At 40.6% G+C, this 13127-nt stretch overlaps 1 protein-coding gene across 3 annotated transcripts in view; it reads left to right on the top strand.

Annotated features, from left to right (window-relative positions):
- The window catches only part of arap3 (ArfGAP with RhoGAP domain, ankyrin repeat and PH domain 3), an 89581-nt gene that overhangs the window by 64931 nt on the left and 11523 nt on the right, over positions 1-13127 (top strand). For all 3 annotated transcript variants that reach the window (XM_002933637.3, XM_031898783.1, XM_031898784.1), the window contains 6 exons: positions 121-184; positions 1055-1218; positions 1939-2151; positions 3110-3215; positions 4473-4620; positions 5108-5176. In XM_002933637.3, the coding sequence (XP_002933683.3) occupies positions 121-184; positions 1055-1218; positions 1939-2151; positions 3110-3215; positions 4473-4620; positions 5108-5176 (764 nt within the window). The remainder of the gene's footprint in view (positions 1-120; positions 185-1054; positions 1219-1938; positions 2152-3109; positions 3216-4472; positions 4621-5107; positions 5177-13127) is intronic.

Here is a 13127-nt window from a genome sequence, read left to right as displayed (position 1 = left end):
TAATATCCCAGACACGACCTTTACTTATTTTAAAAGTATAAAATGTATAACTGTAAAATAAAGTAATACAACTTCTAACATGCTTGCTCATTATTTCTGTTTCTCCTTTTGCTTAATCAGCTGTATCACTAGGATCAGAAAACACAGAGAAGAAAGATATGCTGATTCTTGTCGAGAAAGGGCGGTATGTTGTCTCACTAGCAATGGCCTGCTTGTTACCACAATTGTTTGATATGATAAACCTCTGCCATCTACCGGCAACTGTGCAGAAAGCTCTGTCTGTGCATTGTATCTATAGCAGTATTCTTAGTCCTACTGTAATAATGCCAACATATACATGCTATCCCTGTGCCATCTACTGGCCAACTGGCAGAAAGGTCTGTCTGTGTATTGTATCCATAGCAGTATTCTCAGTCCTACTTTAATAATGCCAACATATATGTGCTATCTCTGTGCCACCTACTGGCCACTGGCAGAAAGGATAGTGTGATGTCTGCAAGTACTCTTTTTATAGTTGCTAAATATTGTACCAGTTGTCCATACATGTAATGCTACTTAAAAAAATAAAATAAAAAAAAATATTAGAAAAATGTTAGCAAATATAAAATCCTGGGTTTGTATGAGTAAATTGTAAAAACACAAACTATAATCACAAAAACTAATTTTATTAAGAGAAGTGGAAGAGAAAATGGTATAAAAAATATCTCTCTGGTAGGAAGAATATGATATTACACTTTCTCAGCCCATACACATCAAAGAATCACATACATGCATTTCCCACTTCCCCACCCCTTAACCTGCACAAACTGAGTAGTTGGACCACAAGAATTCAGTGATTAATCTTAGAAAAAAAGAAAATAAAGATGGACAATTTAAATCTAGACTGTGAAAAAATGTAATATATGCCCCTATTTCGTGAACATGGATATACAGTGGTCCTTGGCACCCTTGGTGTTAAAACATTCAATTTATGCAAAATAATTGGTTTTGTGTTTACAATTCAGAAGCCTCACCTTAATGATGTTTATATGGATTTCCTTCTACTTCCTTACAGGACTCTTTACCTTCAGGGGGTTACAAAGGCAGATTTCCTTGCCTGGAGCACTGATATTCAAGCTGCAGCATGTAGCAGTGGCAATGTTCTACGGGAGCAACAGCTTAGCAGGAATGACATTCCGATCATCGTAGATAGCTGCATCGCTTTTCTAACCCAATATGGTAGGCCTTTCTCCACACACCCAAATGCTATTCACAATACAGGACACTCCAAGATGGGTGCAGGAGGGATAAACAGTGTAACAAAAGAAAGCTGATGGAGGAAACCTTAAGTAGAAAGCAAGGCAACTGCATTTATATCTGCAAGTGCAGTTGTGGGCCCACAGATTTCCCTGCAGTCAATTGCACATAAAACCGCTCACATTAAAGGAACTTAAGCCAAAATGCACTCCTTGCACTTCTGTATAGTTGTTCCCAGTCCTACCTGCCGTCTGTTCCAAATCGAGTGCTCCTGTGCCTATTAACTCACTATCACCATGGATTTACCACCACTTCCTAACCAGGTGATAGCTCCAGGGTTCCCTTTATGCCCAGTGTCATTAGGCGCTGTTACCTTACGCCTAAAGACAGAGAAGGGCCAAGCAGGCCGGACACTCTAAGCGACCTGGCCGTCCACCTTGCCCCCACCACTTCCCCCTCTCCTCCCCCCCTGCATGTGCATGTGTGGGAATGCCGTAGAGGGGGGAGCACAGTGCACAAGCTGTGCAGACTCTGTGCAGCAGGGGAGCGACGGGAAATCAGCTATGGTGGTAAGAGATCCAAGACATATATTATATTGTCTATAATGACAATGTTCTGTTAGAAGAAAAGTCAGCAGCTAATGTAATAAGCATTTTACTCATGGTGGCAAAGTGTAACAGAGTAATCTCTTCTTTTCTGCAGGTCTGCGGCACGAGGGGATCTACCGTAAAAATGGGGCCAAATCGCGAATAAAACTGCTCATGGATGAGTTCCGCAAGGATGCGCGCAATGTCAAGCTCCGCATCAGTGATAACTTTATCGAGGATGTAACCGATGTGCTAAAAAGGTTTTTTAGGGAACTTGATGACCCAATATTTACTACAGAGCTTCATCCACAATGGAAAGAGGCTGCAGGTATGTTTCCTTCTACGCCAATGCAACACAAATTTGGAAATATAGGAAAATGTAATAAAATGTGCAACGTTTGCTACTGTTATAATCACCTATAGCAACCAATCAATAGTTCATCTGTTTAAAAGCATCTTATTGGTTGCTATGGGTTACTGTACCTGGGCAAACTTAGTGCCTTTTTATTAAATTTGGGTTTTGATTTAGACCAAACTAACCATTTTAAAGAGTTTCATGAAGTCATTTGTAGTAATATGTTGAGGACGTAAACCCATTTCCAATAAGTTTTTAGCAACGGGTTGGCTCAAGGGTAGAGAGATTCCTCACCTCAGCTGGTCTGTACAGATGTATTGGTGGAAGGGATTTCAGCCGTACAATAACTCTCAGCACATTCACTATCACAAAGAGACATGGACACAAGTGGTTCTAAACTCATAAGATTTTTATAGTAGAAAGGTGCTTCTTATGTATATCAAATATTCAGAGGCCAAACAGACAGAATCATGTGTTTCCTCTCCTTATACAGGAGAACATGAACTACAGTCATCACCAACCCCCAGTCCGTAGGTACGCTTCCTCACAGTAGGGATCCATCCCCACCACAGTTTTCAAGCAATTGGCTACTTTCAACTTTAACCTATGCATCTTAGATGCTATTTGGGTGCAAGATTTATTCACCCTAGGAAGCAATCATATATTGAAATGTCTGAATAAAGAAGGAATAGCCATTCTTTTTCAGAAAGAAAAGGAATGATGGAAATCTAGCCCCCAACATTTTGCTTATGCCTTTGGAAAGAAGTGAAAAATAAGTAAAATAATAAAAACATAAACAGTAGAAATTATAGTTTCTATACTATACTCCATGATCTTTCTCTTTTATTGTACTTAATGAAACATACTTATTGTACTTAATGAACCTATTGTACTTAATGAAAAAGTATCTAACTATATCTTGTTTTTCCAGACAACCCAGAAAAATCAAAACGACTGGAAAAATATATGGAGCTAATTAACCACCTTCCAAGAGTTAACAGAGCTACACTGGCTGCTCTTATTGGTCACCTTTACCGGTAAGACACTATTTCACTGGATACAGGAAAAGTAAATATAGACTGTTGAAATATTTTTAATCACACCTATCTATCTAAACTGACGGTTGTGCAGATTGCTATTTTCACCCCAGAACACATTTATGCCATGCTAATTTAACTGTTGGGGTGGTTAGTTCCTCTTTGGATACTTGCTTTTCCTTCCCTACATAAGCCTGACAAGTTACAACCCCCTGTAGCTCCCAGCAGAACATGAATTACACTGGACTACTATTTACAGGTTGGCCCTTACTTTAGAAATAGAGGAAGGGGTTTCCACTCTGAATTCACACACACTTTACAAGTTTTTGAATAACTATGGTGCCAGTGGCTCTTACAATGCAGTTAATTGTTTATTTGCTTGTTACTTCAAGCTGATAAACAAAACATTAACACACAATATCACAATATTCTGAATAGTTACTTCCATGATGTCATTTTTCACAGCCTTGGTATTAGGTACAGCCAGTGGTAGAAGTCACTAGCAAAGTGTTAAGTCCCAATGTACAAGACTCTAACAGTGGTGCTGCTCTTGAGATTTATCTGTCTCTCCTACGCAAGGCTCTTTAGAACCTACGACTACTTTACCTAGTGGCATCCAAAGAGACAGAACTCATGGTCCCTTTGCATTCAAAGGTCTGAGGCACTTAAAACCCTTGGCTATAAAGAACTACCAGGGCTTTTCTTATCCCGGAAAGGGAAGCGGCAAACCCTTTTCCTATTCTGAGCAAACTTAGTGCTGGGTTAAACCCTTAGGGGTACTTTTATAAGTGGAGGTAAAAACTAAAGACAGGTTCCACTTGCTCCAGTTTGATGCCCATACTTAATCTGCCTGGCACTGTATATAGCCCATGGCATATTGTACTATAAGTACTAAATGAGGATTTGCCATGTTGCTGGGAACATTTAGTAAAACATACAATATACACCACAATATATGTATTACTATATATGTAAGTGGTTTTATTTAAGAATGATATAGTTAAAGCAATACAAAGTTGAAAGCCATTTAATTAAAAGCATCCCAACTCTATCATGCCCTGGTTTAGCGGAGTGGAATTTCAAGCCAGAGCTTCACTGACTACAAGTCCAAGTTACTAGAATCGTGACCAATTTATATCATGTCAGGACAAACCATCCTTCTGGTTGACAGAGGCTGAATCGTGGTTGAAGTTATTCCTAGGAACAGTCACATAGTAGACACACCCTTTAATTTTACAAATCTCTTTAATTTTTTAGGGTTCAAAAATGTGCTGATCTCAACCAAATGTGCACAAAAAATCTTGCACTCTTGTTTGCCCCAAGTCTGTTTCAGACAGATGGGAAAGGGGAACACGAGGTGAAGGTTATGGAGGATATTATAGATAACTACGCTTCTGTATTTGAAGTAAGTATATTCTTGGTTATTTGTTTTTGTCAGAAAGGATTTATTAGTAGAGACAAAGAACATTTTGGGACTCTCGCCCTTCATCAGGTGTAATTAAAATGCACACAACTGGTAACATAGGTGTTTCTACCAAAATTGTAAGCTCTACCCACATGCTTCTTCTTAAATATGAGCCAACGTCCAGTCAGATGTCTTAAACTTGAAGAGGAAGGTCCAAAACCAGTATATAGTCACCAAGTCCATGTGTTTTAGTCCATATTGTATGCAAAATATAGAAATTTAAACATTTGAAAAGCCCAAATTCCTAAAGAACAGATATCACGGAACCATAATGGTGTACAGAAGGACCATGTTGAAATTCTACATTTCTGCAAGCTGTTATTTGATTCAGTGTAATAGATTAGAGCACCAAAGTAAATCCTTCACGTGTTGGTTAATGGCCTTAACTAAGCCATATCATATAGCTGAAATTGTTTTCCTGTAACAGATCGATGAAGAGCAGGTTACACAAATGGATTTGGAAAACAGCCTGATTACAACCTGGAAAGATGTTCAGGTAAGTAAACATTGCACATAACCTGCTCGTGTGTCTGCTGTCTTGTTTAGGGAGCTGCAAAATCGCTGTTGCAAAGCTGCAACCTTTAGAGCCTATATACACTTACAACCATGTTTATGCCCCAGGCTGCTGCGCTCTGTGCCTTGCACTGGATTAATAATGTGGTGCAATTACATGACTCCCTAGTGACTTGTGTCCTTCATTCTGAATGACCACAAGCTAGGGTTGTGCCAGGTAAAGGCAATGTGTCATTTGTATTCCACCTCTCTTGTATACAGTGCTGTCAACCATCTGCAGATGCAACCCTTTGCATTCTGTTCTGTGGACTCAAAGTTCTGCACCAATGGGTCCTACACACAACATTCTGCAAAGTGCAAAAAAAAAAAACTTGGCACATTGCCGCATCTTAAAGGGATGGTTAATCTTCAGGTAAATTTTAATTACCTGAATGGCGTACTCTAAGCAACTTTTCTGTTTTTAAATTATTTGACATCTTTTTATCTTTATCTTTCTATTCTGGCCCCTCCTATTCATATACCAGTCTCTCGTTCAAACCTCTGCCTGGTTGCTAAAGTAAACAAGACCCTAGCAGACCAGATAGCTGCTGAAAACATATTTCAGACTGTCCATGAATATCATTGTCACCATCATACTGAAAGTTCATTTAAAAGTGCACAAACCCTTTAATTAATGACCTTGTGCCTATACACTTTTCAAAGGATATTTGCTTTGTTTCCTAAAAAAAAAATTCTACCTTCTTTTCATTTTGAGTTCCTGCAACAGAGACCAATGCAACTAATTGAACACCACTAGTAACATAAGTTTAAGTGGGCCCCTTTTAGTCACTATTTTGCCCAATGGGAAAAATGCCATGACATAGAGGTTGGAAATTCAATACAAAATGTGGCTTTGCTTATAACAAAAGGGCTCATTTACTAGAGTAGTGCATAGTGCAAATCATTGGTACCATCTGCCATGTCTTTAGCCCACAATGCAGCATTCGATCCACGAATCTTGTGAACACCAATGTAATCAAAAGTAAAATGTTGTACAAAAATGAGCATAACTTGCATCTGCAATAGAAGAAAAGTTATGTGGGCAGGACATTGGTGTGAACTTATACACCATTCAGTTGCTTGCAGGTTGAAATGGTGCAAAATCGAGTACCTACAGTGACTTGCAAAAGTATTCGGCCCCTTGAACTTTTCCGCATTTTGTCACATTACAGCCACAAACATGAATCAATTTTATTGGAATTCCACGTGAAAGACCAATACAAAGTGGTGTACACGTGAGAAGTGGAACAAAAATCATACATGATTCCAAACATTTTTTTACAAATAAATAACTGGAAAGTGGGGTGTGCGTAATTATTCAGCCCCCTTTGGTCTGAGTGCAGTCATTTGCCCATAGACATTGCCTGATGAGTGCTAATGACTAAATAGAGTGCACCTGTGTGTAATCTAATGTCAGTACAAATACAGCTGCTCTGTGACAGCCTCAGAGGTTGTCTGACAACACCATGAAGTCCAAAGAACACACCAGACAGGTCAGGGATAGAGTTATTGAGAAATTTAAAGCAGTCTTAGGCTACAAAAAGATTTCCAAAGCCTTGAACATCCCACGGAGCACTGTTCAAGCGATCATTCAGAAATGGAAGGAGTATGGCACAACTGTAAACCTACCAAGACAAGGCCATCCACCTAAACTTACAGGCCGAACAAGGAGAGCGCTGATCAGAAATGCAGCCAAGAGGCCCATGGTGACTCTGCACGAGCTGCAGAGATCTACAGCTCAGGTGGGGGAATCTGTCCATAGGACAACTATTAGTCGTGCACTGCACAAAGTTGGCCTTTATGGAAGAGTGGCAAGAAGAAAGCCATTGTTAACAGAAAACCATAAGAAGTCCCGTTTGCAGTTTGCCACAAGCCATGTGGGGGACACAGCAAACATGTGGAAGAAGGTGCTCTGGTCAGATGAGACCAAAATGGAACTTTTTGGCCAAAATGCAAAACGCTATGTGTGGCGGAAAACTAACACTGCACATCACTCTGAACACACCATCCCCATTGTCAAATATGGTGGTGGCAGCATGATGCTCTGGGGGTGCTTCTCTTCAGCAGGGACAGGAAAGCTGGTCAGAGTTGATGGGAAGATGGATGCAGCCAAATACAGGGCAATCTTGGAAGAAAACCTCTTGGAGTCTGCAAAAGACTTGAGACTGGGGCAGAGGTTGACCTTCCAGCAGGACAACGACCCTAAACATAAAGCCAGGGCAACAATGGAATGGTTTAAAACAAAACATATCCATGTGTTAGAATGGCCCAGTCAAAGTCCAGATCTAAATCCAATGGAGAATCTGTGGCAAGATCTGAAAACTGCTGTTCACAAACGCTGTCCATCTAATCTGACTGAGCTGGAGCTTTTTTGCAAAGAAGAATGGGCAAGGATTTCAGTCTCTAGATGTGCAAAGCTGGTAGAGACATACCCTAAAAGCCTGGCAGCTGTAATTGCAGCAAAAGGTGGTTCTACAAAGTATTGACTCAGGGGGCTGAATAATTACGCACACCCCACTTTGCAGTTATTTGTAAAAAATGTTTGGAATCATGTATGATTTTCGTTCCACTTCTCACGTGTACACCACTTTGTATTGGTCTTTCACGTGGAATTCCAATAAAATTGATTCATGTTTGTGGCTGTAATGTGACAAAATGTGGAAAAGTTCAAATACTTCAAAGTTCAAATACTTCGATTACTTTTGCAAGCCACTGTATATGCGTAGCACACAAGAAAGGTATATCAATGCTAGGTCACTCTCTTATACCTCACTTTGCTCTCATGTATTAAAAAGCTGTTTATGCCTGGCAATGTGTTTCCATGCACAAATGGCAAGTTTGTCTCTGTAAGATGCACTAAAAATTAAATCAGCATTTTTAAACCACAATGGCCACAGTTCAGGCTTGACTTAAGTGTTCTGACATACATCTTGAATACTGCAAGTCAGCAGGAACAACTGTGTCATGGATTATACTTCAGCTAACATCATCTTTCATGAGCAAGCTGCGGTGTAGTCATGGGGGTGGCCATTCAAGCTGAAACAAGTAGAAAAGGCACAGGTTACATAGCAGATAGCTGATAAGTTCATAAGCTGTAGAATACAATGGGATTAGTTCCTAAAAGAGATATACAGTGGAGGAAATAATTATTTGACCCCTCACTGATTTTGTAAGTTTGTCCAATGACAAAGAAATGAAAAGTCTCAGAACAGTATCATTTCAATGGTAGGTTTATTTTAACAGTGGCAGATAGCACATCAAAAGGAAAATCGAAAAAATAACTTTAAATAAAAGATAGCAACTGATTTGCATTTCATTGAGTGAAATAAGTTTTTGAACCCCTACCAACCATTAAGAGTTCTGGCTCCCACAGAGTGGTTAGACACTTCTACTTAATTAGTCAACCTCATTAAGGACACCTGTCTTAACTAGTCACCTGTATAAAAGACACCTGTCCACAGAATCAATCAATCAAGCAGACTCCAAACTCTCCAACATGGGAAAGACCAAAGAGCTGTCCAAGGATGTCAGAGACAAAATTGTAGACCTGCACAAGGCTGGAATGGGCTACAAAACCATTAGCAAGAAGCTGGGAGAGAAGGTGACAACTGTTGGTGCGATTGTTCGAAAATGGAAGGAGCACAAAATGACCATCAATCGACCTCGCTCTGGGGCTCCACGCAAGATCTCACCTCGTGGGGTGTCAATGATTCTGAGAAAGGTGAAAAAGCATCCTAGAACTACACGGGAGGAGTTAGTTAATGACCTCAAATTAGCAGGGACCACAGTCACCAAGAAAACCATTGGAAACACATTACACCGCAATGGATTAAAATCCTGCAGGGCTCGCAAGGTCCCCCTGCTCAAGAAGGCACATGTGCAGGCCCGTCTGAAGTTTGCCAATGAACACCTGAATGATTCTGTGAGTGACTGGGAGAAGGTGCTGTGGTCTGATGAAACCAAAATAGAGCTCTTTGGCATTAACTCAACTTGCTGTGTTTGGAGGAAGAAAAATGCTGCCTATGACCCCCAAAACACCGTCCCCACCATCAAGCATGGGGGTGGAAACATTTTGCTTTGGGGGTGTTTTTCTGCTAAGGGCACAGGACAACTTATTCGCATTAACGGGAAAATGGACGGAGCCATGTATCGTGAAATCCTGAACGACAACCTCCTTCCCTCTGCCAGGAAACTGAAAATGGGTCGTGGATGGGTGTTCCAGCACGACAATGACCCAAAACATACAGCAAAGGCAACAAAGGAGTGGCTCAAGAAGAAGCACATTAAGGTCATGGAGTGGCCTAGTCAGTCTCCGGACCTTAATCCAATAGAAAACCTATGGAGGGAGCTCAAGCTCAGAGTTGCACAGAGACAGCCTCGAAACCTTAGGGATTTAGAGATGATCTGCAAAGAGGAGTGGACCAACATTCCTCCTAAAATGTGCGCAAACTTGGTCATTAATTACAAGAAACGTTTGACCTCTGTGCTTGCAAACAAGGGTTTTTCCACTAAGTATTAAGTCTTTTTTTGTTAGAGGGTTCAAAAACTTATTTCACTCAATGAAATGCAAATCAGTTGCTATCTTTTATTTAACCCTTTAAGTGCCAGCCGAATTCGTCATTTCGGTTCCCCCCAGTGCCAGACGTTTTTTAAGCATTTTGTACTCATTCACTTTAACAATGTTTTTTGGTAGGAAAACCTCCACGAAACTAGGGAAATTATATATCGTTTTTTTCGTCACTAATTGGGCTTCGACATACATACCAAATTTTATAACTTTTCTGGAGATATGATGTGTATTTTGGGTGAAATATGTAAAAAAAAAATAAAATTATGAAAAATTTCTGTATATTTTGAGGTTTTTTTCCATAGAAAAGTTAATTTTACTCACTTTTTTTTATTGTTTGTAAAAGCCCTGATACTCCCAATTCCAACGATACCAAATATGTGGTGGTACCCCACAGTTCCTGTCCAGAAGTAACCCCCAAACTAAGGCAATACTTAGTACAATATCACACCAGAACAAAGCAGAAAAGCACTTGTAACAGTTGATGCAGCATAACTTATATGTAAATCTAAAATATCCCCTCATGTTTGGTATCTTTAGAAACTACAGACCTTCAGGTTTCTAGGTGCAATGTAGTTTTCACTCAAAAGCCAAATACCTTTTGTCAGTGCATTGTGAAATTTGGAACTTTTTATGACATTTTTTTTTTTTTTCTAAAACGTAAACTTGGACGCATGATCAAATGTGGATTTGACAAAAAAAAATCTCATAAAAATTTTCTAACAAAGGCATATTTGAAAGACAAACTTCTCCTGAATAAAATGATGCCCCATATGTATGGGTGCACATAAAGACATGGGCACCAAACACTCCAAAGCAGGGGCAATGCACAAGGGCAATTACAGCTAAAAATGTGGGGGCTGCGCTCTATGTGCACTTCCTGCAGTTTTTCAGTGTTAACCCCCCCTACCTGTGAAATAACCCCCACAAACTATATATTTCTGAAAAGTGCACACCTTCAGCTATTCAGAGACACCACTCTTCTCTTTCTACATGGAAAATTGTGGCCGCAGTCCCTTGCAGAAGTAAGCGCTTTGGTCAGAAATCAAGGAAAAACCAGATAAAAAACCTAGATTTCTCCCCAAAATCTCCATGGCAACTACCAAAACTTACTAACCATCAATCTGCAAGTTCCCCTGAATAAAACGATACCCCATATGTATGGGTGCACATAAAGACGTGGCCACCAAATGCCCCAAAACAGGGGCAATGCATAAGGGCAATTTCAGTTGAAATTTTGGGGGCTGCGCTCTATGTGCACTACCTGCAGTTTTTCAGTGTTAACCCCCCCTACCTGTGAGATAACCCCCACAATCTATATATTTACGAAAAGTGCAAACCTTCAGCTATTCAGAGACACCACTCTTCTCTTTCTACATGGAAAATTGTGGCCGCAGTCCCTTGCAGAAGTTAGCGCTTTGGTCAGAAATCAAGGAAAAACTAGATACAAACCTAGATTTCTCCCCAAAATCTCCATGGCAACTACCAAAAACTTACTAACCATCAATCTGCAAGTTCCCCTGAATAAAACGATACCCCATATGTATGGGTGCACATAAAGACGTGGCCACCAAATGCCCCAAAACAGGGGCAATGCATAAGGGCAATTTCAGTTGAAATTTTGGGGGCTGCGCTCTATGTGCACTACCTGCAGTTTTTCAGTGTTAACCCCCCCTACCTGTGAGATAACCCCCACAATCTATATATTTACGAAAAGTGCACACCTTCAGCTATTCAGAGACACCACTCTTCTCTTTCTACATGGAAAATTGTGGCCGCAGTCCCTTGCAGAAGTTAGCGCTTTGGTCAGAAATCAAGGAAAAACTAGATACAAACCTAGATTTCTCCCCAAAATCTCCATGGCAACTACCAAAAACTTACTAACCATCAATCTGCAAGTTCCCCTGAATAAAACAATACCCCATATGTATGGGTGCACATAAAGACGTGGCCACCAAATGCCCCAAAACAGGGGCAATGCATAAGGGAAATTTCAGTTGAAATTTTGGGGGCTGCGCTCTATGTGCACTACCTGCAGTTTTTCAGTGATAACCCCCCCTACCTGTGAGATACCCCCACAATCTATATATTTACGAAAAGTGCACACCTTCAGCTATTCAGAGACACCACTCTTCTCTTTCTACATGGAAAATTGTGGCCGCAGTCCCTTGCAGAAGTCAGCGCTTTGGTCAGAAATCAAGGAAAAACCAGATACAACCCTAGATTTTGGTCAGAAATCAAGGAAAAACCAGATAAAAACCTAGATTTCTCCCCAAAATCTCCATGGCAACTACCAAAAACTTACTAAACCTCAATTTGCAAATTCCCCTGAATAAAACGATACCCCATATGTATGGGTGCACATAAAGACGTGGCCACCAAATGCCCCAAAACAGGGGCAATGCATAAGGGCAATTTCAGTTGAAATTTTGGGGGCTGCGCTCTATGTGCACTACCTGCAGTTTTTCAGTGTTAACCCCCCCTACCTGTGAGATAACCCCCACAATCTATATATTTACGAAAAGTGCACACCTTCAGCTATTCAGAGACACCACTCTTCTCTTTCTACATGGAAAATTGTGGCCGCAGTCCCTTGCAGAAGTTAGCGCTTTGGTCAGAAATCAAGGAAAAACTAGATACAAACCTAGATTTCTCCCCAAAATCTCCATGGCAACTACCAAAAACTTACTAACCATCAATCTGCAAGTTCCCCTGAATAAAACGATACCCCATATGTATGGGTGCACATAAAGACGTGGCCACCAAATGCCCCAAAACAGGGGCAATGCATAAGGGGAATTTCAGTTGAAATTTTGGGGGCTGCGCTCTATGTGCACTACCTGCAGTTTTTTAGTGATAACCCCCCCTACCTGTGAGATACCCCCACAATCTATATATTTACGAAAAGTGCACACCTTCAGCTATTCAGAGACACCACTCTTCTCTTTCTACATGGAAAATTGTGGCCGCAGTCCCTTGCAGAAGTCAGCGCTTTGGTCAGAAATCAAGGAAAAAACCAGATACAACCCTAGATTTTGGTCAGAAATCAAGGAAAAACCAGATAAAAACCTAGATTTCTCCCCAAAATCTCCATGGCAACTACCAAAAACTTACTAAACCTCAATTTGCAAGTTCCCCTGAATAAAACGATACCCCATATGTATGGGTGCACATAAAGACGTGGCCACCAAATGCCCCCAAACAGGGGCAATGCATAAGGGGGGGGCTGTGCTCTATCTGCAGTTATTTAGTCTAAACACACCCATAACCTGTGAAATAACCCCCGCAAACTATATATTTCTGAAAAGTGCACACCTTCAGCTATTCA

The sequence above is a fragment of the Xenopus tropicalis genome, chromosome 3, assembly GCF_000004195.4.
Source record: "Xenopus tropicalis strain Nigerian chromosome 3, UCB_Xtro_10.0, whole genome shotgun sequence".
NCBI lineage: Eukaryota > Metazoa > Chordata > Amphibia > Anura > Pipidae > Xenopus > Xenopus tropicalis.
This window is presented reverse-complemented; position numbering and strand designations above follow the sequence as displayed.